Source organism: Marmota marmota, unplaced genomic scaffold (genome assembly GCF_001458135.2).
Source record: "Marmota marmota marmota unplaced genomic scaffold, marMar, whole genome shotgun sequence".
NCBI lineage: Eukaryota > Metazoa > Chordata > Mammalia > Rodentia > Sciuridae > Marmota > Marmota marmota.
The window spans coordinates 20,509,028-20,530,700 of NW_026000005.1; the positions used below are offsets into that span (position 1 = coordinate 20,509,028).

The 21,673-nt window shown below is 34.7% G+C and overlaps 1 protein-coding gene across 5 annotated transcripts in view; it reads right to left on the bottom strand.

Moving 5' to 3' along the window:
* Positions 1 to 109: 109 nt before the first annotated feature.
* Positions 110 to 21,673, bottom strand: part of Orc2 (origin recognition complex subunit 2) — a 42,076-nt gene continuing 20,512 nt past the window's right edge. For all 5 annotated transcript variants that reach the window (XM_048808271.1, XM_048808270.1, XM_048808269.1 and 2 more), the window contains 11 exons: positions 19,989 to 20,049; positions 17,353 to 17,546; positions 16,030 to 16,128; positions 12,141 to 12,250; positions 10,098 to 10,230; positions 9,259 to 9,355; positions 6,436 to 6,582; positions 5,513 to 5,684; positions 4,121 to 4,182; positions 3,118 to 3,236; positions 110 to 1,252 (listed from right to left, as the gene is read on the bottom strand). In XM_048808271.1, the coding sequence (XP_048664228.1) occupies positions 1,166 to 1,252; positions 3,118 to 3,236; positions 4,121 to 4,182; positions 5,513 to 5,684; positions 6,436 to 6,582; positions 9,259 to 9,355; positions 10,098 to 10,230; positions 12,141 to 12,250; positions 16,030 to 16,128; positions 17,353 to 17,546; positions 19,989 to 20,049 (1,281 nt within the window). In that variant the 3' untranslated portion in view covers positions 110 to 1,165. The remainder of the gene's footprint in view (positions 1,253 to 3,117; positions 3,237 to 4,120; positions 4,183 to 5,512; positions 5,685 to 6,435; positions 6,583 to 9,258; positions 9,356 to 10,097; positions 10,231 to 12,140; positions 12,251 to 16,029; positions 16,129 to 17,352; positions 17,547 to 19,988; positions 20,050 to 21,673) is intronic.

Consider the following 21,673-nt stretch of genomic DNA (forward strand, 5'->3'; position numbering starts at 1 on the left):
AATCCTTAATAAGTGGACTTAACATGAAATTAATTATATGAAAAAACTTCCAAATATTTCTGGAAATATTTTCATGAAAAAGGTTTACAGGATAAGAAACAAGAAAAACTGATGCACTGAAGACTTTATTACAATGATATTTAAATGAATTTCATTTTCAGGTGTGACAAATTTCAGGGGGTTTGTGTAATCTATAAGCTAAGCTTGACCACTGTTGTCAGCTTATAGATAATAAGAAAAGCTTTTGTAAATATCCAGGAGGCTTGAAATTGTCACTTTAACAAAAAATTGAAGTATCTTACAATGAGATCAATGTCTTCTTGACAGAGAAACCAACATTTTCAGCCAACTACTAATACACTATTGTGAATATACAAGAATAATGAAATGTTTTATTTTGTGTTCTGAAAACAATAACTAAAATGTAAGTCAGGATTCAGTTTCTTTAGCCTGGCTTCTCACTTGTATCATAAAGGTCAAGGTCATGGCTAAGATAATGACTTTTCCAAATATGATCTATAGTTGATGTGTTTTCTAAGTTGGGTATATACCCTATACCGTCCTTATGCTTATCCCACTTTCCCAACTGAATAGTATTACCCCCCTACCAAGTATGTAGCCTAAATTCAAAAGGAGAAAGGCAGATCACCTACTTCTTCTCCCCCAGACCTTTTCTTAAATTATTTCACAAACAGCAAGAAATGATCTATTGTCTCCACTCATCTGTTCCGAAACAAAGAACACACTTCTGTGATGCCTGTCTTTGTACTTCTGTGCTCTGGAACAAGCACACTTACAATCAGCTCCAGGAGTGTTAAAAGGCCCTCAAAAAATTAGGAATAATATCTTTAGTAGAAAAGAATTCAAAAGCATCCAGTTCCAAATAGTCCCTGAGCACACTGATCATTCCAGCAAGAAGTCTCCAGAGAGGTAATGAGTGAAAGGCACATTTTCTGCAACTCAAGGACCACTTGCATAGTACTAGAGATGGTACACCAGCCAGGCTAATCAAAAGATCTAATTGATGACATATCCTCTCCTAACGTTGAATCTTATTATATGTTGAAAATAATCTAATGTTGGATGTAAACACAACACTTTTGACTAGAGTGGCAGCTGGGTACAACAACCCTTCCAATGGAAGATTCAAGAGCAAAAGATAGCTTCAAGCCTCCTCTTCTTCCTTTTCCAAGAAATCAATCAATGTTCCATTGTCAACAGGAATTAACAAATATTCTACTCCATCAGTTCCCTAAAAGACACAAGAACACCATTAATGAAATGGATTTGACTCTTTGATATAGTGTTTTAAGAAATACCAAAATATAAAAAGGCAAAAGGACAAACAGGCATATTTATGTATTTTAAAACATTGAGTTATAGTTAAACCATTTTACCAGGAAAGAAAAACTAAATAGAGTGGAGTAGGTGGGTAGATATTTTCTTCACTGAGCTTTAGATCCTTTATCCTCCTGCCTTCTCCATAACCTGATTCCTGATTTCTCTGTTCTTTTTTCCTCTTTCAATAAGATTCTTTCCACTGGCTTTTTTTTTTTTTTTTTTTTTTAAGAGAGAGAGAGAGAATTTTTTAATATTTATTTTTTAGTTTTCGGCGGACACAACATCTTTGTATGTGGTGCTGAGGATCGAACCCGGGCCGCACGCATGCCAGGCGAGCACGCTACCGCTTGAGCCACATCCCCAGCCCTTTCCACTGGCTTTTAAACACATTCAGGTATCTCTCTTTTTTAAAATAGATTTCATTAGGTTCCTTCATTCCTCTCCAACTATTGCCCTACTCTGTTATCTTTCCAGAGAGAGCACTGTCTATATATGTGTATATATATAATCTGTTTCTTCACTTATCACTCCACATAGTCCAACCTAGCTACTGCTCCTGTTATATGTCATTCTGCTAAGGAATTCCATATTCCTAAATCCCACAGATATTTTCAATCTTCATCTTTTTGGCCTCTCAGCAACATTTGACACAGCAGACTATTATTCTTTCTTCCTTAAAAATACGCTACTCTTGGATTCTCTGACACCTTGGTTTTTTGTTTTTTTTTTTTTTCTCTCTGGCTGTTTTCCTTATTACCTCTGGAGGTTTTATCCTTGGCCATTAAATTTAAGACTTCTTGGCTTAGTCACTGTCCCTCTATTCTCATTAAATGTCCTCATTCTAGTAGTCCCACCAATGCCTGGTTTCAATTATAACAGGAATAAATTGGAATCATAATCTTGTATGTCCAGCCTAGGTTTTTCCTCTGGTTTCTTGCTCTAGGTATCCAACTACCTAATTCACACTCCACTTTGGAATCACAAAGAAAAAAACAGAGTTAAAGTCTAAACTTACTAAGTTCATTAGCTCATGATCTGTATTCCACAAACATTACTTTTCTAGTTTCTCATCAAATGGTCCCACTATCTTTGGCTATGCAAACCAGAAACCAGGAATCACTCTTGACATTTTCCACATCCAATTTTTCATCAATTCTTGTCAATTCTGCTTGCCAAGTATATCTTGAATCTAACCACTTTAAGCTCCATCAGAAAAGCAGTTAGGATTTTGCTTATTACTTTAACTTCATACTTAATCTAATATTTGATGTATAGTTAGTGCTTACTAACTATATCAAATAGTTATATTAATATATCAAATATATAATATACTGAACTAATTAGAAAAGAATTATTTGATTCATATTATATTTCTAATGGCCTATTACTTTGGACTAGAACTTATACACAGTATTCTTTGTAGTGAAGCAGAGTACTTCTTTTTTTTTCTTAACGAGAGAGAGAGAATTTTTTTAATGTTTATTTTTTAGTTCTTGGCGGACACAACATCCTTGTTTTGTATGTGGTGCTGAGGATCGAACCCGGGCCGCACGCATGCCAGGCGAGCGCGCCACCGCTTGAGCCACATCCCCAGCCCAAGCAGAATACTTCTACATGTCTCTTTTTACAGAACTAAGATGGCACATACACTAAAGGAATCCTTGTGGCCCACCATGGAAACTGTTTCATACTCAGGTCTGAGTCAAAGATATACTTACCCAAAGTAAATGATATGTACTTCTCCTGGTACATGATCCTAAAACAGCAGAATCTTACCTTCTTTGTTCTTATAAGTTTGTGGTCCCTGAATTCAGTTAACTGGGCTCGGAGTGTCAAATCACTATTAACAAGGAATGCTTCCCGACACTGCTGGTAAAAATCTTGAAAAGAAAGTCCTAAAGAAATCAAAAGGAGATGTGAACATAAGTCTGCATTTAAGATGTAACCCTTAAACAGATACCCATATCAAAGAATAGATAACAAAAGTGTTGCCAACATATTATGCCAAAGCCATCAATAAAGATTGATTTTTAAAAAAAGAAAAAAAACAAGCCAGGTGTGATGCTGCATGTCTCTGATTCCAGCTATTGGAGAGGTTGAGGCAGGAGGATCATAAATTTGAGGCCAGCCTGGTTAACATAGCAAGACCCTGTCTCAAAGTAAAATCAAAGAGCTGATAGGTATGTAGCTCACTGGTAGATGTCCCCTGAGTTCAATCCCCAGTACCTGGCAAAAACAAACAAAAAACAACCCATGGAAGAAGCAACCTTACCCGAGAGAAAACATTTTAGGTTTTCACCTGTGGCCTATACTTTTTAAAGAGAACTGAATGCTGAAAGTAGTCAATTATGACCAAACAGAACATAAGCCTGTGGACATTCTATTTTTGCCTCCCGCTCCTACCAATGGAGATTGGACCCAAGACCCCCTGCATGCTTTGAGGCAGGGTCTCAATAAATTAATTATCCAGCTGGCCTTGAATTTACCATCCTTTTGCCTCAGCCTTTTGAATAGCTGGGATTACAGGTCTTTGGTACTAGGCCCAGCTATTGCAGCAGTTTTAAACAGGGTGAATAAAGTGACTTTAAAAAGGGAACTAATAAGTCATGAGAGCTGAACAATTAAATCTACTGTGTGAAGGACATACCCATCACAGAGCAACCACTTATTCACTACTTTGGGAAACTGCAGTTCTTTCACTAGATTCCACAAAAAAAAGGAATTTTAAGTTAGGGTTAAACAAAAGTTACACAACGTAGTAGTATCAAATATTGGATACCAATGTATGAAGGGTTATCCTGGTTATCCAGCTGATACTTTATTAGTAGCCTGAAAATCCCCCTAAAGAAAAAGAAAACAAACAGGAAGTCACATCTAGAATTATAGCAAGAAATAACATCTAGTAGTAAGATACACAAAGAGAACATCAAATATCTGGCCTGTCTGCATTATCTTCTTTCTATTCTTTTCTCTAAGGAGTATCATTCTTTTTGACTCATAGAAAAGAAGCTTTTTTTTAATATAAGAGCATTTTCTTTTCTGACTGCAGATTAGTTCTCCTTATAGAAAATTTGGAATATATACCAACAACTAAAGAGGAAAATATCCTCCTAATCCTAAGATAATAGCCACTAACATTAGGTGTAGAGATCATATTGCATATGCTGCTACATCAAATCTTTCTGGATTGAGGCACCGTGGAAATATATAAATCCATACATTTATATACTGTATGCACCATTTTATCCTTCACCTTTTCAATTACTGATTTTTCCCATGTCTTTAAAAACTCTTCTTAAAAAGTTTTTGTTTTCTTTTTTGCAGTACTGGGGATTTAACCCAGGGCATAGTGCACACCTTACCAGTGAACCACATCTCCAGCCCTTTTTATTTTGAGACAGGGTCTCACTGACTTTTTGAAGTTGACCTTGAATTTGCAATCCTTCTGCCACAGCCTTCTAGGTAGCTGGTATTACAGGGTCTGGGCCACTGCTTCTGGCTTCTTTCTTTCTCTTAATCTATTCAGGTTTTACATATCTGTTCTCAGGAAGGTTTGTTATTTTTCAACAACTCGTCTTACGAGACAGATCTAGAATTTTATGCTTTTGAGAGGGATCATAATGCTCTATATATAATTAAACATAGCCATAAAGTTTAAGTAAAATCCAAGCCGAGTGTCACACTGCCCACCTATGTACCAATTACTCATGAGGCAGGAGGATTGCTTGAGACCAGCCTGGCAACAAGATAAAACTAAACCTTGAAAGGGGAAAAAAAAAGTAAAATCTACCAAAATTCTGCTTTTTCTCATAATGACCATTTAGGTGCTCTCATTCAGAAATATAAAAATTTATTAAAGAAAAAATATTAGTACTCTTTTGTTTATTACTGGGCAATTTGATAGTCTAGAACTGAGTATTTTGCCTACTGTATAACCCAATACTATAACTGTTTTTATTACTATCTCTCGTAATCCTTTAAATAGGGACTTTAGTATAGCACCAATAAACTTCGTAGTATAAACATTCAAATATATAGAGGGTTTTTCTTTGTTTTTTGTAAAACTGGGATCAAACCAGCACTTTGTACATACTACTGCTCTACCACTGACTACATCTCCAACCCTCACCTGTATAGTTTTTTAAAAAAGAATTAGAGTTGACATTCTTACCTTGCATTAGGGGTAAGGCTTCGTAACACATGTGTCAGGGAACTAAGTGGCAGAGATCCAGATTGTTTAACCAGAAGAGAATTCTCATAGGAGGTTTCTTCAGTATAAGGACTATATGTAGTAGTTTCATACCAGAGCCAATTATAAAGACTTTGCTTTGCATGATCCCACACTACAGGACATGTCCAAAGGAAAGAATTACAAATTATTTTCGTGTTACTAGATTCCATTCCAGGAAAAAAATGAGAAAATATTAAATAGAACAAAATGAATCCTGATTTTTTTTGGGGGGTAGGGGGTTGGGGAAGTACTGAGGATTGACCCAAGGTCTTGCACATGCTAGGCAAGTGCTCTACCACTGAGCTACACCCCTATCCCTTTTCATACTTAAAATTGAGATATGATCTCTCCAAGTTGCCCAGGCTGATGTAAAAATTTTTTTCTCCCAGTACTAGGGATTGAACCCAGGGCCTCAGACATGCTAGGCAAGCACTCTTCCACTGAGCTACATACATTACCAGCCCTTTTTATTTTGAGACAAGAGTTTCACTAAATTGCCCAGGATATCCTTGAACTTGTGATTCCCCGGCCTCAGCCTCCAGAGTAGGTAGGATTACAGGCCTATACCAATGCAACCAACTCTGAAATTTTCCATTTTTATCACTTCTCCATCCAAACCAGTAACTCACAACCTAAATTTCTTGTCAGGCAATATCTCAATTTTTATTTGTACACTAAATACAAATTAAATATGCCTCTTAAGCAAGTGAATTTTTATTTTCTAGAACTATGCTCTAAATCAAATTGAGAATACCTAAATTTTTTGCAACTTGTGTCTTTAAATATCTTACACAGGAAACATACTGGAAAACAATAAGAAAACTTTGTAAGATGGATATCTCAAGAAAGAAAAAGTAACTTACTGAGAGGTGCGTTGAGGTGATCAATAGATGCTATAAGGTATATGTTATGCAAAGATGACAACTGTCCAATAATTTGCTGGCTCTTATCTCCTCTCAACATCTGGCTATCCAGATTGTGGATAAGAAGGAAGAGTTTCAAGGAAGAATCTGAAAGGAAGGAAATCCAATTATTATTCTGAGTGCATATTTGTGAAGTCCCTACCAAACACAGAGTCTAGGTATTAAAGAATATATTAAAATATTAGAGGACAAAATAAAGGTTGCTAGTTGGGTGTGGTAGCCCACACCTATAGTCCCAGCAACTCAGGAAGCTGAGGCAAGAGGATGTTGAGCCCTTGAGTTTGAGATCAGACTAGGCAATATAGCATGACCCCATCTTAACAATACCTTAAAAAACAAGAAAAACAAAACCCCAAAATCCAAACAACCCCACAAAACAAAACAAAAACCTACAATAACAACAACAACAACAAAGATTTCTTAGGGACATGCAATTTATTTGAAAAGATAGGTCATTTACTTAGAAAATAGGCAGGTTATTATGGTTAGCACTTGAGCCAGGCCCTAAAAAAATGCAGTTTTAACAGCAAGATTCATGTAGCAGACTGGAAATGAATCTCTGCATGTGACATTGCAAGGTGGATTAAGTGACAACAAAAAGAGTTCCCATTAAGCAGTAAGAGATTATACTGAAAATCCTGATTATCACAAAAGCCAAAGTAGACAAAAAACGGGGGAGAGCTTTAGGATACTGGTCAAGTATCTGGAAGTTCAGAGAAATATATAAATGAAGAGCTGGCATATAACTCAGTGATAGAATGCTTGCTTAGTATTTGAGTGGCCCTTGGTTCAATATACAGTACCACACACAAAAAGTCAATGAAGAGCAGGATGCGATGGTCAACACCTATAATTCCAGCTTCCCAGAAGGGCAAGGCATGATTACAAATTCAAGGCCAAACTGGGCAACTTAGTGAGACCTTGTCTCAAAAAAACAAAACAACCCCCCCCCCCCCAAAGGATAGAGACGTTGTTCAGTGGTAGAGCCCCAATGGGTTTAATCTCCAGTACTACCAGGAATAAAATGTTGTGATGGAAGAACTAAAGGATGGAGCTGTCAACATCATGGACTATATCAGAGCAAAAGAATAAGCCAAGGTCAATGGGTTTAAGAAGGAAAAAAATTACATGTAGGCACGGTGGTGTACACTGCTATCCTAGTGACTTAGGAAGCTGAATCAGGAAGATTGTAAGTTTGAATACTGTCTGGGCAACTTAGTAAGACCCTATCTCAAAAAGGGGAATGTCTTCAAAAATCTCTGAAATGATATGAAAATAGAAAAACAATCATGTGGAAGGTCAGCAGAATTGGGTAAACTACTTTTTTTCCATTAAAACTCAATGGTGCTGGGCGCAGTGGTGCACGTCTGTAATCCCAGCATTTTGGGAGGCTGAGGCAGGAGGATTAAGAGTTCAAAGCCAACCTGCCTCAGCAACTGCAAGGCGCTAAGCAATTCACTGAGACCCTGTCTCTAATAAAATACAAATTAGGGCTAGGGATGTGGCTCAGTTTTGAGTACCCAAGTTCAATCATCAGTACCAAAACAAAACAAACAAACAAACAAACACAAAACCAACTCAATGGTAGTAGTAATGTCTCCGGAGACCTAGTAAGAAACAGGAACACCTTGTGTATATGATGGAAAACAATCCTTTCAGAAACAGTAAACAAATTTTTCTTCTACCAGAGGTAGAAAGAATAAGAGGCAAAAGGGTTGAGAATATAAGTCAGTGGGAAAAATCCCAGTGGCTTAGCAGACTGAGACAGGAGGATTGCAAGTTCAAAACCAGTCTAAACAATGGGGAGGTGCTAAGCAACTGAGACCCTATTTCTAAATTATATATAAAATAGGGCTGGAGATGTGGCTCAGTGGTTGCATGCCCCTGAGTTCAATCTTCTGTACCAAAAAAAAGAGGAAAGAAAGAAAGAAATGCATGGTTTGTTCACTTTATTTTTGCGCCAGGCATAGTGGCCCATGCCAGTAATCCCAGCAACTTGGGAAACTAAGGCAAGAGGATCACAAGTTTGATTCGAGCCTCGAAAACTTAGCAAGACCCTATCTCAAAATAAAAAAATTTAAAAAAGGGCTGAGGATATGGCTTGGTGGTAGAGTGTCCCTGGGTTTGACCCCCAGAATCGCAAATTAAAAAAAAAAAAAAATTGTTTTTTGCAGTGCTGGGGATTGAACCCAGGGGGCCTTGTGAATGTTAGGCAAGCACTTTATCACTGAGCTATATACTTTAAGCCCCAGAAATAAAAATGTTTTACAAAATATTAAACAAAAAAATCTGTCAAAGATGTACCAATCAACTAGAGGCATAAAACCTGAACATTTATAAGTAAGAAGCTATACAAATTTAAGACAGTAGGAGAAATTCTTTCAGTTAGATGAAGTCTACAGAACAAATTCATTAAAAAGAAAAAAAAAGGACATTATTTGAGAGAAATCTACATCAGCATTATCTTAATATGGATGATATGGAAAAAAATTTTTTCCCCAGGACTAGGGATTAAACCCAGGGGTGTTCCATCAATAAGCCACATACCCCCCCCCACCCCCCTTTTTCCTTAATGTTTTGAGATAGAGCTAAGTTGCACAGGCTGGACTTAAATTAGTGATCCTCTTGCCTTTTGAGTAGCTGAGATTAAGATATGTGCCATGGCAGCTAATAATCCTCATTTTTGTGTATACAAATACATAAATATGTAAAAGTGTATGTTTAACTCCATCCAAAAACTGCAGATCATCTACTTCATGTTACCTTCTTTAAATTTGTTTATTATCCAGTCTAGTTGGTCCAGTACACTTCGGAAAGTACCCATATGATCAAGGACTTCTTCTGTTATAGAATTCAAGATCTATATCATAAAAGTGCAAAAGGTACAATATCAATTATAATTTATTGTCATGTAGGATAAATACAACTAGTAAATCAATCCTTTTATATAAATTAAAAATTATTTTTCACTTAAAACTTGAAAAATTACTTCAAAAAATTCTACTAGGTATTTAAGTATTTCTAATTCATTTTTCCCATAAATTATGACTAAAAAGAAACAGGGAAGTACAGCAAAAGTATAAAAATAATAGAGTAGCAAAAACAAAAAACTGAACAGTGAAAAACATTAGAAAAGTATAAACTTATCAAGGGAAACATGATATAAGCACAAAGGACACTAAAGGAATGCTATGGTGGTTCATATTCAGCATCTAAAAGCTTTAAAGAAATTCTCAAAGCATGAAGAGACGAGTATTTTAAATAAAAATACTCTACGATATACACATAAAACTACAGACTATTATTTATATTATTATATTTAGAGTACCAAATTACATAAAGATATAATAAAATTTCAGACCCCATAATCCTATCCTGCAGAGAATTTCCATATATATTTGATATAGTAACAAGCTAGTATTTCTTTAAGATTTAATACATATCAGTTATAAAAGCAGGAAAAAAGTGGGGTTTTTAAAGCCACCCTCTGATTCTAAATACATAATCTTAAGTACCATGCAATCTAACTAGTTTAAAGGCTAAAACAACAACAACAACAAAACCCTTTAAATATTGTTTTCTTTAGTCTTTTTTAAACTTACTGATTTCACACTGATTCCAGGAAAGAAGCCATTGATGACAACATGAATGGAATCTTGCAGCATGGTGGTTCGAAACCTTTCTAGTAAATCTCTCTTAGAACCCAAACCATAAAGCACAATGTTGAAGCCAAGGCTGTTAGGAAAGATAGCATTCATGTAATGTTTAAAACCTCTTATTGCCAATTTCATTATTAACTGATTACTTTTAGCTTATAAAGAGTACAGGAAGATCTGAGATGTCTAAATTGATTCCCAACTTGTGCAAAGTAAGGGAACCATTCTATTAGCCATTTGAAACCTTGTGGTTTCAACTTCTTTAGTAATTTTCTCTCTAATGCCATTACCTTTCAGAGACAAAAGAGACCATGGTCAGTGAAGATACTAAAAAGTTTAATAGCTTAAAGCAGAGTTGAAATTGATAGATTAAATTGGAAAGATAAGCAGAGAAGTAATAAATAAGTCTTGTTAAATCATAAAAGACATTAATTGACTTTATTGCAAGGACAATGAGCACTTAGAAGTAACCAAAAAAGTTCAGAAGGAAAGTAACATGATCTTTTTAGAAAGATCACACTGTTGTGTCAGGGGAATGGATAGGAAGGAGGAGCAAAACTCCCAAAGATGAAAGACCTGAATTAGAAGTCATGAAGAAAAATATACTGTTAAGAGTTTTATATGGGGTGAAATCAATAGGATTTGGAGAGATTAATGTGAGGAAGAGGAAAAAGGGAATATCAGTTTTCTTTAGATATGAATTTACCATGCTGGATGAGGGCAGGTAGGTGTGATGGATTTCAAATGAGCTCAATTTTATGTATGTTGAATTATTCACACAGCATCCAACCTACATTCAGATATTCACATCTGCTACAACTGAGTGAGGTCTAAGTTAGAGGTAACAATTTTGACAGTTATTCACATACAAACAGTATTAGAAGTCAAAAGAGTGAAGGAGACCCTCCAAACACTAAAGCTAAATCCAGCTCCATGACTGTTTATGGAGGTCAGTCAGACAAAGAGTATTTATGTGATGCCCTATGGCAATGACACTACAGCCTAGAAATAAACAGAGAGAGGTAACACTAGAAGATGGAGATGAGCAAGTTCAAAGAAACAGAAAAAAAGGGATAAAGGAATTCAGTTAGTAATTCCACTGGAATAGCTGACCACAAGGTCTAGAATGGGAAGCAAAGTAAATCAAGCAATCTGAATTAACAGGCAAAAGGAAGAATTGGTAAGCAAGGGAACAGGATTTGAGTAAAGAGTTGCTGTACAAATTTGTACTCCTCATATCCACAGTTACTGAGAAAAGCTGAGGTCCTTGCAAGAAAGATAATCATTTTCTTCCCAGCATAACCTCTGTATATACTATTGCCAACATAAAACTAGGATCAATTAAGGATAATTATGATAATTTCTATGGTCTTACTGTTTGATGGACCTGTCCCATTTAGTTGGCCCAATTGACTATGCAACTATGAATGTGCAGGTATATTTACATTAGCATACATTTTAAGCACTATTTTATGTTAAGGTCCTTTTAAATACAAGTAAAGAAGAAAATATTTTTATTTTATTTTAATCACTCTTCTATGTATTTTAATAGAAATTTAAAGTTTAACTGAGGCATCTGAAAAATGGTAAAATTGAAAAAGTTATTCTAAGAAATAATTTTAAAATGCTAAAATGTTCAAGTAACAAACCTTATGAAATTCTTAAAGTATATGTAAATAGAATTATATTAAAAGACAATAAATATACATTCTTTCATTTTAGGAACTTTACTATGGAAAACTAGATTAAAATATTGATATTTATCTTCATATTACAAATTTTTTAAAAATGTAGAATTTTTACAGTCATTCAATAAAATGACATCCCTCTTTTTGAGTCATAAAATTGGGAAAATACCTACTTTTAATTAATTTATATATATAAGTACATTAAGTTATTTATAAAAATAAAATTAAATATATTATTTTAACAAAAACATAAAAATATATTCTTTATTTGGCAAGGGTTTGTTATGATAATAATACTTACTGTAACTGCAGCATCCATTTATGAAATAATTTCTCATATTGTTGATTTAATTGTTTAAGTTCAGCAGAAAAGGAAGGAGAAACCTTGCTCAATAAGTTACGCAGAGTTTGCTTAAAAAAAATTTAAAAATTTTTTAAAATGGAAGAAAATAATTCTTAAACCACATACTGATAATCAGTCCAACTAAAAATATTTCCTTAGAGGTTGAGGTTAGAAGAGGCCATCAATAGAAATATTACTTTATCAGGTTTAGAAATGAATACATCAACTGAATACACATAATACTGCAAATATGACTTAAATATTTTGTTTTCTTAAAAACCTTTAACATTTTTAAGTACAAATATGTAATAACAGTATAAAATATCTGCTAAGTTTTAAAGAGATGATCAAGTCTGCCTCCCAGCATGGACAAGTCCAGACAGACTTTAAAAAACCCTTGAATCAAAAAAACAAAAAACAAAAAAACAGTGCATTTAGCTCAGAGGTATAACACCTGTTTGACAGCATATGTAATGTCCTGGGTTAGACCCCCAATATCACAAAAGCAAAAACAAAAAGCAAAAAAGCACCAACTTATGGATTTGAAAAAATGTAAACACTTAAGGTAACTTTTCAACACTTAATTCTCAGAAAACATTAAAGGTTCCTTATAATTTACCATTATCACTAGTAAATCTGAATCACTGCAATTTTACAAAAAGCTATTTTCTAACAAATCCTTATCATTGACAAGTATGGCAAATATTTATCTATCTATATATCTACTTGTATTTTTGTTTTGTTTTGTTTTGTTTGTTACTGGGGATTGAAGCCAGGGGTACTTTACAGTACTGAGCTACATTCCCAGTCCTTTTTTTAAAATTTTGAGACACTTAACTAAGTTGCTTATGTGTTTTGCTAATTTGCTGAGGCTGGCCTCAAACTTTGTGATATTCCTGCCTCAGCCTACCAAGGAGGTACTGAGCTATATCCTTATTCCATTTTGTTTTAACTTTATTTTGAGACAGGGTCTCACTAAGTTTCTGAGGGTCTCACTATATTTTATTTTTGGAGACTGGCTTTTACATTTTTAATCCTTTTGACTCAGCCTTACAAGTCAATAGGATTAAAAGTGTGTATCACCATGCCTGGCTAAATATGGCAAAATGTTAAAAACAGTGATATAAAAAAATGAGGAAGACTGGGCACACTCCCAGAGACTTGGGAGACTGAGACAGGCGGGTCCCAACTTTGAGGCCAGCCTTGGAAAACTTAGTGAAGTCCTGTCTCAAAATAAAGTATTTTTCAAAGTGAGGAGAGGTCTGGGTGGGGATGTAGCTCAATGGTAGAGTGCCCTAGGGTTTAGTCCTTAGTACAACAAAATTAAAACTGCTGGAGATGCACTCCCTACACCCAAAGTTTGTAAATTCATGCTGGTGAATCAAACATAATTTTTTTTTGAAATGAAAACTCTAGCAAAAACCTGTATATGCATCTTTATCCTGGTAATATCATATTTTCATGACTTTACCTTAAATGTATATGTTCTTTTAATCCTGCAGATTAGAATTATAATCAATATTCCAGGTGTTCTGGCCTATGTAATTATTTTTCCACATAATTAAAGAACAGGACTACTTTTTAGTATAACTGTGAAGTTTTTAAAAATCTCTCTCACCCCTTCTGGTGTCAAGAGTCCTGAAAAAATAGAGAAAGCATTCCCCATAAATCTTTTTTTTTTTTTTTAAGTTTTAGATGGATACAATACCTTTATTTTATTTTTATGTGATGTTGAGGATCGAACCTAGTCCCTCACATGTGCTAGACAAGTGCTCTACCACTGAGCTACGACCCCAGCCCTACTTCCTGTAATTCTTTATGCTGGAATATCTAAGTATGTTTCTGAGTATTTGTATTCAGGGTATGAACAACTCTAGAATGCTGATTCTCATCTTTGCACTTTGATTTCAAACTTTAATATCAATGGAGAACTGGATTACAGGCCCCAGCACTTAACCCCTCCTGTATCTGCACCCTTTCCTACATGACTTTGCTGTCCCTCCCACTAAATAGGTGGAGTGTGGTTCAGCCACATGATTTGTTTGCTGTGGCCACTAGAATGAGACACAAGTGACAAGATCATGTGTTTTACCACTTCTCTTAAACCTCTGCCATTCTCATTAGAAGAACATGCTTCAGCTAGCCCACTGATCCCATGAGGAAGAGAGACATGGAGCAAACACTAGATTATCGAATCTCTTGTTAATAGGTGGACACGAGAAATACTTACTGTCACATACTTCTGAGATTATACTGGTTAGCTATACTATTTCTACAATCAAAGAAAGGTCTTCCCTTCCTTCATTATCTGTAACAAGTTGTTTGTTTCATCCTTGTAGATATCTTTTTGCCTCTAGGTCCTACTTTGATCCTAGATCCACTTATCCTTCTCCTATGTTACTTATATGAAAATATATGCTCTAAGCAAACATTACTATTATCTCTTCCTTGGAACAACTTAGCTTCTTTTTTATTTTTTAAACACAAGTGTTTTTATTTTTTTTTTAAATATTTATTTCGTTTTAGTTTTCAGCGGACACGCTTGTATGTGGTGCTGAGGATCGAACCCAGGCCACACGCATGCCAGGCGAGCGCGCTACCGCTTGAGCCACATCCCCAGCCCAACAACTTAGCTTCTTGACATTTACTTTATTTATTTTTTTTTACCAGATCCACTTTATTTTTATTTTTTAAGTATTTATTTTTTTTAGAAGTAGTTGGACACAATACCTTTATTTTGTTTATTTACTTTTATGTGGTGCTTAGGATGGAACCCAAGCCCTCACACGTGCTAGATGAGCACTCTACCACTGAGCCTTTTTTATCTAGTCTCTAATCTGACTCTCAATACCAATCAGCCAGGTGATAAAAATCTAAAAATCCCCCAAACTGCACAGCACCAGGTTATTCAGGCTATTCCCTTATCTTTTTTCTATGTCTCAAACACTCTGTCAAAAGCTCCATGCACCTTAGAAAATTCATTAAATCCTAGTTTGCAGAGTATAGGTCTCATATCCCTAATCCAGAAATGAAAATTTCCAAAATCCGAAACTTTTTGAGTACTGACTCTATGTGAAAGGTCATGGTCAAAACAGAGTTCTTTAAAATATTGCATAAAATTATATTCAGGCTATGTGTGTATAAGAAACAACAATAAATTTGGGGGTTAAGAGTTGGGTCTTACCACCAAGATATCTCATGTATTATATAAACATTTGAAATCCCAAAATATCAAAATCTGAAACACTTTGTCCAAAGCATTTTGGACAAGGAACTAAACCTGTGTAAGTCAAGAAGACTTAGATTATCAACCCTCTTTCTAGTAAAAATTTTTCTCCTCTTTGGGGAGGTATCAGCCAAAAATTCTACAAGTATAGCTATATGGTATTTTTTGAAAAATGAGCTATACACCAAACTGTTACCTTACTGCACTGGGAAAGTCTTCTATAACATCATCAAGCATTTGATGAGTTTTGCCAGGTTTGTAAATGAGAAAGTCAGGTCAAAGTCTGTTTTATGACCAGTGTGAGGTATAATGAACATGTTAGTTAAATAAATATCAGAGTCTAATGGTACATGGATATCAAGGATGATGTTTATTATAAATCCATAAGAAAAGAAAAATGACAAAAAAAGTATACTTACGTTGCGTCAAACAGAATTCTAAACCAGTGAATTACTTACTGTTTATATGATAAATATGTAATAATTACAACACATTACTTTTGTGTTTTATTTTATCAGGACAATAATTTTGCTTGTGTACACTTCAAATTTATCGACTAATGTAGTAAAATTTTCAGGTCATAATAAGAAAAATTTGGGACTAACATACTTTACAACATACCTGGTCCAGTTTTGCTTTCTTTAACTTCTGCAGTGTTCTATCAGAGGTTAAAACTTTTGAACTGCTGTGAGCTTCAAAATATTCTTCTACTAAGTCATTCTGAAATCGGACAGAGTAAAGTCAGTTCTAAATAGTCTTAGACATTTGTATTCTACCAAAACTAACTTTTTTTTTTTAAGTATTTTTTTTAGTTGTAGATGGACACATACCTTTTTTATTTTTATGTGGTGTCAGGATTGAACCCAGTGCCTCATGCATGCTCTATACTGAACCACAACCCCAGCCCCCAAAACTAACTTTGATTTTTTTTTTTTTTTTTTTTGTGGTGCTGGGGATTGAATTCAGGGCTTTGTGCATGCAAGGCAAGCATTCTATCAACTGAGCTATATCTCCAGCCCCCCGCCCCTCGCCGTTTTTTTAGATGGACACAACACCTTCATTTATTTATTTGTTTTGTGATGCTGAGGATTGAGTCCATTGCCTCACACATGCTAGGCAAGAGCTCTACCACTGGGTTACAACCCCAGTCCCAAAACTAACAGTTTGATTAGTCTAAAATAGGACTAGGACACGTGAAATCATTATTTTTTTTCTTTTTTGAGACAAGGTCTTACTGTATCCCCCAGCTGTCTTAAGCTTGTGGGCTCAAGTAATCATCCTGTGTCAGCCTTCCAATTAGCTAGAACTATAGGTGTCCATCACCAATAAAATTCTTTATTTGTGTGTGTGTATATAAAATATATATGTATAAAATATGTATATATTGTGTATTATGTGTGTGTATATATACATATTTAATTTTCAGACAAGATCTCACTAGATTGCCCAAGCTGGCTTTGAAATTGTGATCCTCTTGTTTCAGCCTCCAAAGTAGTTGGGATTATAGGCAGATGCCACAGTGCCCAGCCATATCACTATCATTTACACAGACTTCAACACATCAACAATGGTTACAAAAACAAGATTATATAATTTTTTTTTTTATGGCGCTGGAGACCGAATCCAGTGCCTTGTACATGAGAGGCAAGCACTCTATCAACTGAACTATATCCCCAGCTCCTATAAGTTCATTGTTATACAAATGAATTGAGCAATCACCTTCTGCCTATAGTGTAGTAATGGTTCAAAGAGTCCAGAAGAGAAAGCTCAAAAATAGAAACAAATACATGTAGGAATTTACATGTAAGGTTGAGAAAAATATAGAAAAGTGAAGAATAAAACTGTTGACCCCTCCCCTCTCCTATGGATCTTTTCTGTTAGGGGAGTTGCCTTTGAAGGATCGTATTTAATTTTTTCTTAAGGCTAACGTCTCTCTTCACTTACTCTTTTATCTCTTTTCATTTTCTTAGAAGGTGTTCCTTTGCAAACAGAAGCCGAAACTACTGTATTCTGAGCTTCAATCTTTTGGCTGAATGTGACTGCATTAGTGGTCTCTTCATACTCCTGTGCAACCCCTTCATCATCCTCTGAGTTGGAAGCAGAATATTCACTTTCACTGTCAGAATGAGACCTTGGCACTATGGGGGGAAAGAGTAATTGGGAAAGTTTAAACAATAGAGTCATTGTAGGTTAATGAAAAGAGTATAGGCTTTTGAGTAAGAGACTTTGAATTCTTGTTTTGTCATTACTTGCTCATTATTTCATCAAAGTTAGTTACATAAATTCTCTGAGTACCAGCTTCCTCATTTATCAGATTCAGCTAGTAGTATCTAATTTAATAAACCATTGAGAAGATCATGTTGAAATGTATCTAAAGCAACTAATAATGCCCAACATATAGGAACTGGTAAAACTGTGAACCACACCTAATACCTTTCTTCTTCCTTGCTAAAAGAACTCCATTTTTTTGGGCTGGGGATGTGGCTCAGGCGGTAGCGCGCTCGCCTGGCATGCGTGCGGCCCAGGTTCGATCCTCAGCCCCACATACCAACAAAGATGTTGTGTCTGCCGAGAACTAAAAAATAAATATTAAAAAAAAAAAAAGACTGACAAATTAAAAAACAAAAACAAAAACAAAAAAAAACTCCATTTTCATAAAATGTAGTAATGTGTTCTAATCGAGGGGATGAATCCTGGTAATCATCTTTTCCCTCTGTTAAATACTTGCTTTCCCAGCTTCCCTTGCATCTAGGGTTGGCTACATAACCCTTTGACCAGTGAGACTTGAGGAAAAAACTGCTGGAAGCTTCAGGAAAAGATATTCCTCATTTGTGGAAGAAAAGCCCCTATTTACACCCATAACTTAAAATTATAGAAGCTATTCATCAGTTAAAGTATCAAACCAAAAAACGAAAAATGCTGATGGCAGAGTAAATAGATAAGAACAACCTGGGCCATTAATGACACTGTAGACCTAATTACACCTCTAGACCTCATATGCTACTAAGATTTTTAAATGTCTATAGCTTATACCAGTACTGCAGAATTTTCTGTTGCTTCCCACTAAAAATACCATCCTGATATAACTAGCACTCAATAAATGACAACTACTGTTATCACCACTGATCTATATATCATTGCATCCCAGAACTGATTCAAGAATTTAATAAATATAAATAAAATTTTTATACAAATATTTTTTTTTTTTTTTAACCCAGAGGTAACCTGCCACTGAGCTACATCCCCAGTCTTTTGTATTTTTTATTTTTGAGACAGATTCTCGCTAAGTTGCTGAAGCCGGCCTCTATCTAACTTCACAATCCTCCTACCTCAGACTCCCAAGTCACTGGGATTGCAGGTATGTGCCACTGCATCTGGTGAGGAAATAACTTTAAGCAAAACAGTATGTTTATTTTGAACAACAGATCTACCTCAGAAGATTGTCCAGAATAAGCATATCATAAATAGACACATTAAAAAGAAAAAGGGGAAAAAAGACCTATTTTCCAGGCATAAATAGTTTAATAGATTCAGATTTGTACTGACTGTTGCTCATGACACATGCATAAGTTAGAAGTGACAGAGGTGCCAGAAAACATCTGTTTTATTTACATGTAGGAATATATGAGTGGTGATGACTGAGAAGGAAAAGTTTACTTTCTGTCTAAAAAGAGGATTCTTCTTTGGGGTAAGGAGAAAATATAGGACATGGAATGTATTTGACATGACATAATACAATGCATATATTACCTTTTACTACTTCAAATAGACAATCATTTAGCATTGCCATTTTTTAGACTGACTATAAATGTAGTATTAATAGTTCTATGAAATCCATACCTCGACAGGGAAAGACTAAACATGAAGCCCTGAGTTTTGACTAGATCTGATAGTGTTAGCCAATATAACTATTGTCAAGAGGTTAACATCTTTCAGAGACATAAAGGCCAACAGCCATTTGTCCCAAAACCAAATATTTCAACATCTAAAACCATTTTTAACTTCTGAATAAACTTATTTCATTAATATTTAGAATTAACCTTTAAAATAGTTCTATACATATTTTGTTTATTTAGCTTTCAATAGCATTTGGTACAAGTATGAATATTTAAGGTTATTTCATTATAAAACTTCTCCATAAATCAACAGAACCACTTCCAGACTGTCTCAAAACAAACTCAAAGGCATATTACTTTAATGGACTTCAATGTTCTCTGACCATAATGTGGAAGGTATAGTACTAAGATTAGATACAGTCCTCTAGTTTTTGACCTTAAGGAATCTCCAGTTCGAAAACATGAGCGTATCCTTCTTTCATGAAAAGAAACAGCAATAATAAAAAGTAATAGCTAACACTTGGTAAGCTTGTACCAAGGTCAAATACAATGAGTATGTCTATTTCAATTAATTCTCATCATGTCTATTTTACAAATGAAAATATGGAGTCACAGAGATCCAAGTAACTGATGAGCCAAAGATTAAAACCCCAAGCAAAGTCTACAACCTTTATACTTAACCATTATTGATCCTTACTTAGATTTTATTTTTTATAAAAACTTCATGTAAAAGGTAAAACATACCTATTAATCTTTTTCTTAGACTACGAGGTGGTGTTGACAGAAATTCATTTTGGTCATTGTTCTGTTTAAAAATAAAAAAGCATGATGGTTAATAAAATGGAAGTTAATGACCGATTAGAGGGGGAAATGCTAGGAAAAAACATTATGCTTTCAATAGACTATATTACAACTAGATGATAATGAAAAATTATTTTGTTGAAAGAAAAAACAAAGAGTATATTGAAAGCAATATAAAAAATTCCAAAGGACTACTAATTTCTAGAAAATGAATTCCAGACATTTGTAAACAATGAATGTACTTCTCTTATTATATAAAGAAAAAACATAAGTTTTTGAACCATATGTATAAGGTTAGCAAGATATAGTTTTAAAAAGGCAATAATATGTAGTGTTGATGACCATGAAAGGAAATAGTATATGTTATGTATATGGCAATGGATCTTTTAATGCACTAGAAATTTACTAATGTTTAAGTATTACATCAATGATAAGAGTGTATGACTAGCATTCCTGAGGCCCTGGGTTCAATTGCCAGTCCTGCCAAAAAGAAAAATACTGTAATAATCACAATAACCTCGTTGATCATTTACCAATGGGCTTATGAAGTATAATGCAGTATGTTTCAAATGTTTTGATCAAAATCATTAAAATTCTTTTTTACCTTTTTCCATCTTGACTCAACACATGTGTGTATAATTGAAAAGTTATGACAAAATACTTATGAAATAGAAATTTTTATTTTATATGTCTTACTAAAGTGGTTTCAAGATTGAAAATGAGAAAATTTCATCTAGATGGCTTAATTATCAAGTCTGAGAACTAGAACACTCATGTTAAAATAACTATTTTAGAAAATGCTTTCCAAAAAGATAAGACTAATTTATAACTTCTCTGTTACATGAATTTCTGCAAACTAATCTATCTTTACAGTTTGTCCATTAGGACAAACTATTCTCCATGAGGACAAAAAATTACTCCATAGAGCAAACACCATGTTCCTCTTATCAAACAAGATCAATTGTCAAGACATACTTCAAGACCTTCTCTTTACTATGTCAATCAATCCTAAAATACGGTGTCCCCAACTTTGCCCAATCCCAATCAGTTCTTCATCTTGAAAGACATGCCTTAAAAAAACTTGAGCTAAATCCTCAAGCTTGATATATTTAATTCTCTTAAACTTCCTCTTTTAAGACAGCTATTAGGACTCCGTCATGGTGCTGTCTCTTATTGTGGTAGGGAATGCTCAAATACTCATTGATGGGTTTTCTAATGGTCTTTTGGGAGAATTGACAAGATCTACTAATGTACTGTGATATATTAACTTGAAAAATAATGCTCTAATGTATCTCAATTTTTGCTTGGTTTCTAGCTTTTTTTTTTAAATAGTGATATAACAGAAGATACAACAAAGGGAAAAAAAAGCACCATTAAAGTTGAAGGAATGCCAGGCACAGTGGTTAACACCTGTCATACCAGCTACTCAAGAGGCTGAGGCAGGAGGATCTCAAGTTCAAGGCTAATCTGGGTTGTATAGTGAGACCCTATTTCAAAAACAAAAACAAAAACAAACAAACAAAGGAGACTCTGACATGTCTAACATATTCAATCCTACACCTAGACTTGCCTAAATAGAAGAGCATTACTGCAAGACCATAACCATGGTCTTGAATGTCTATACTTAA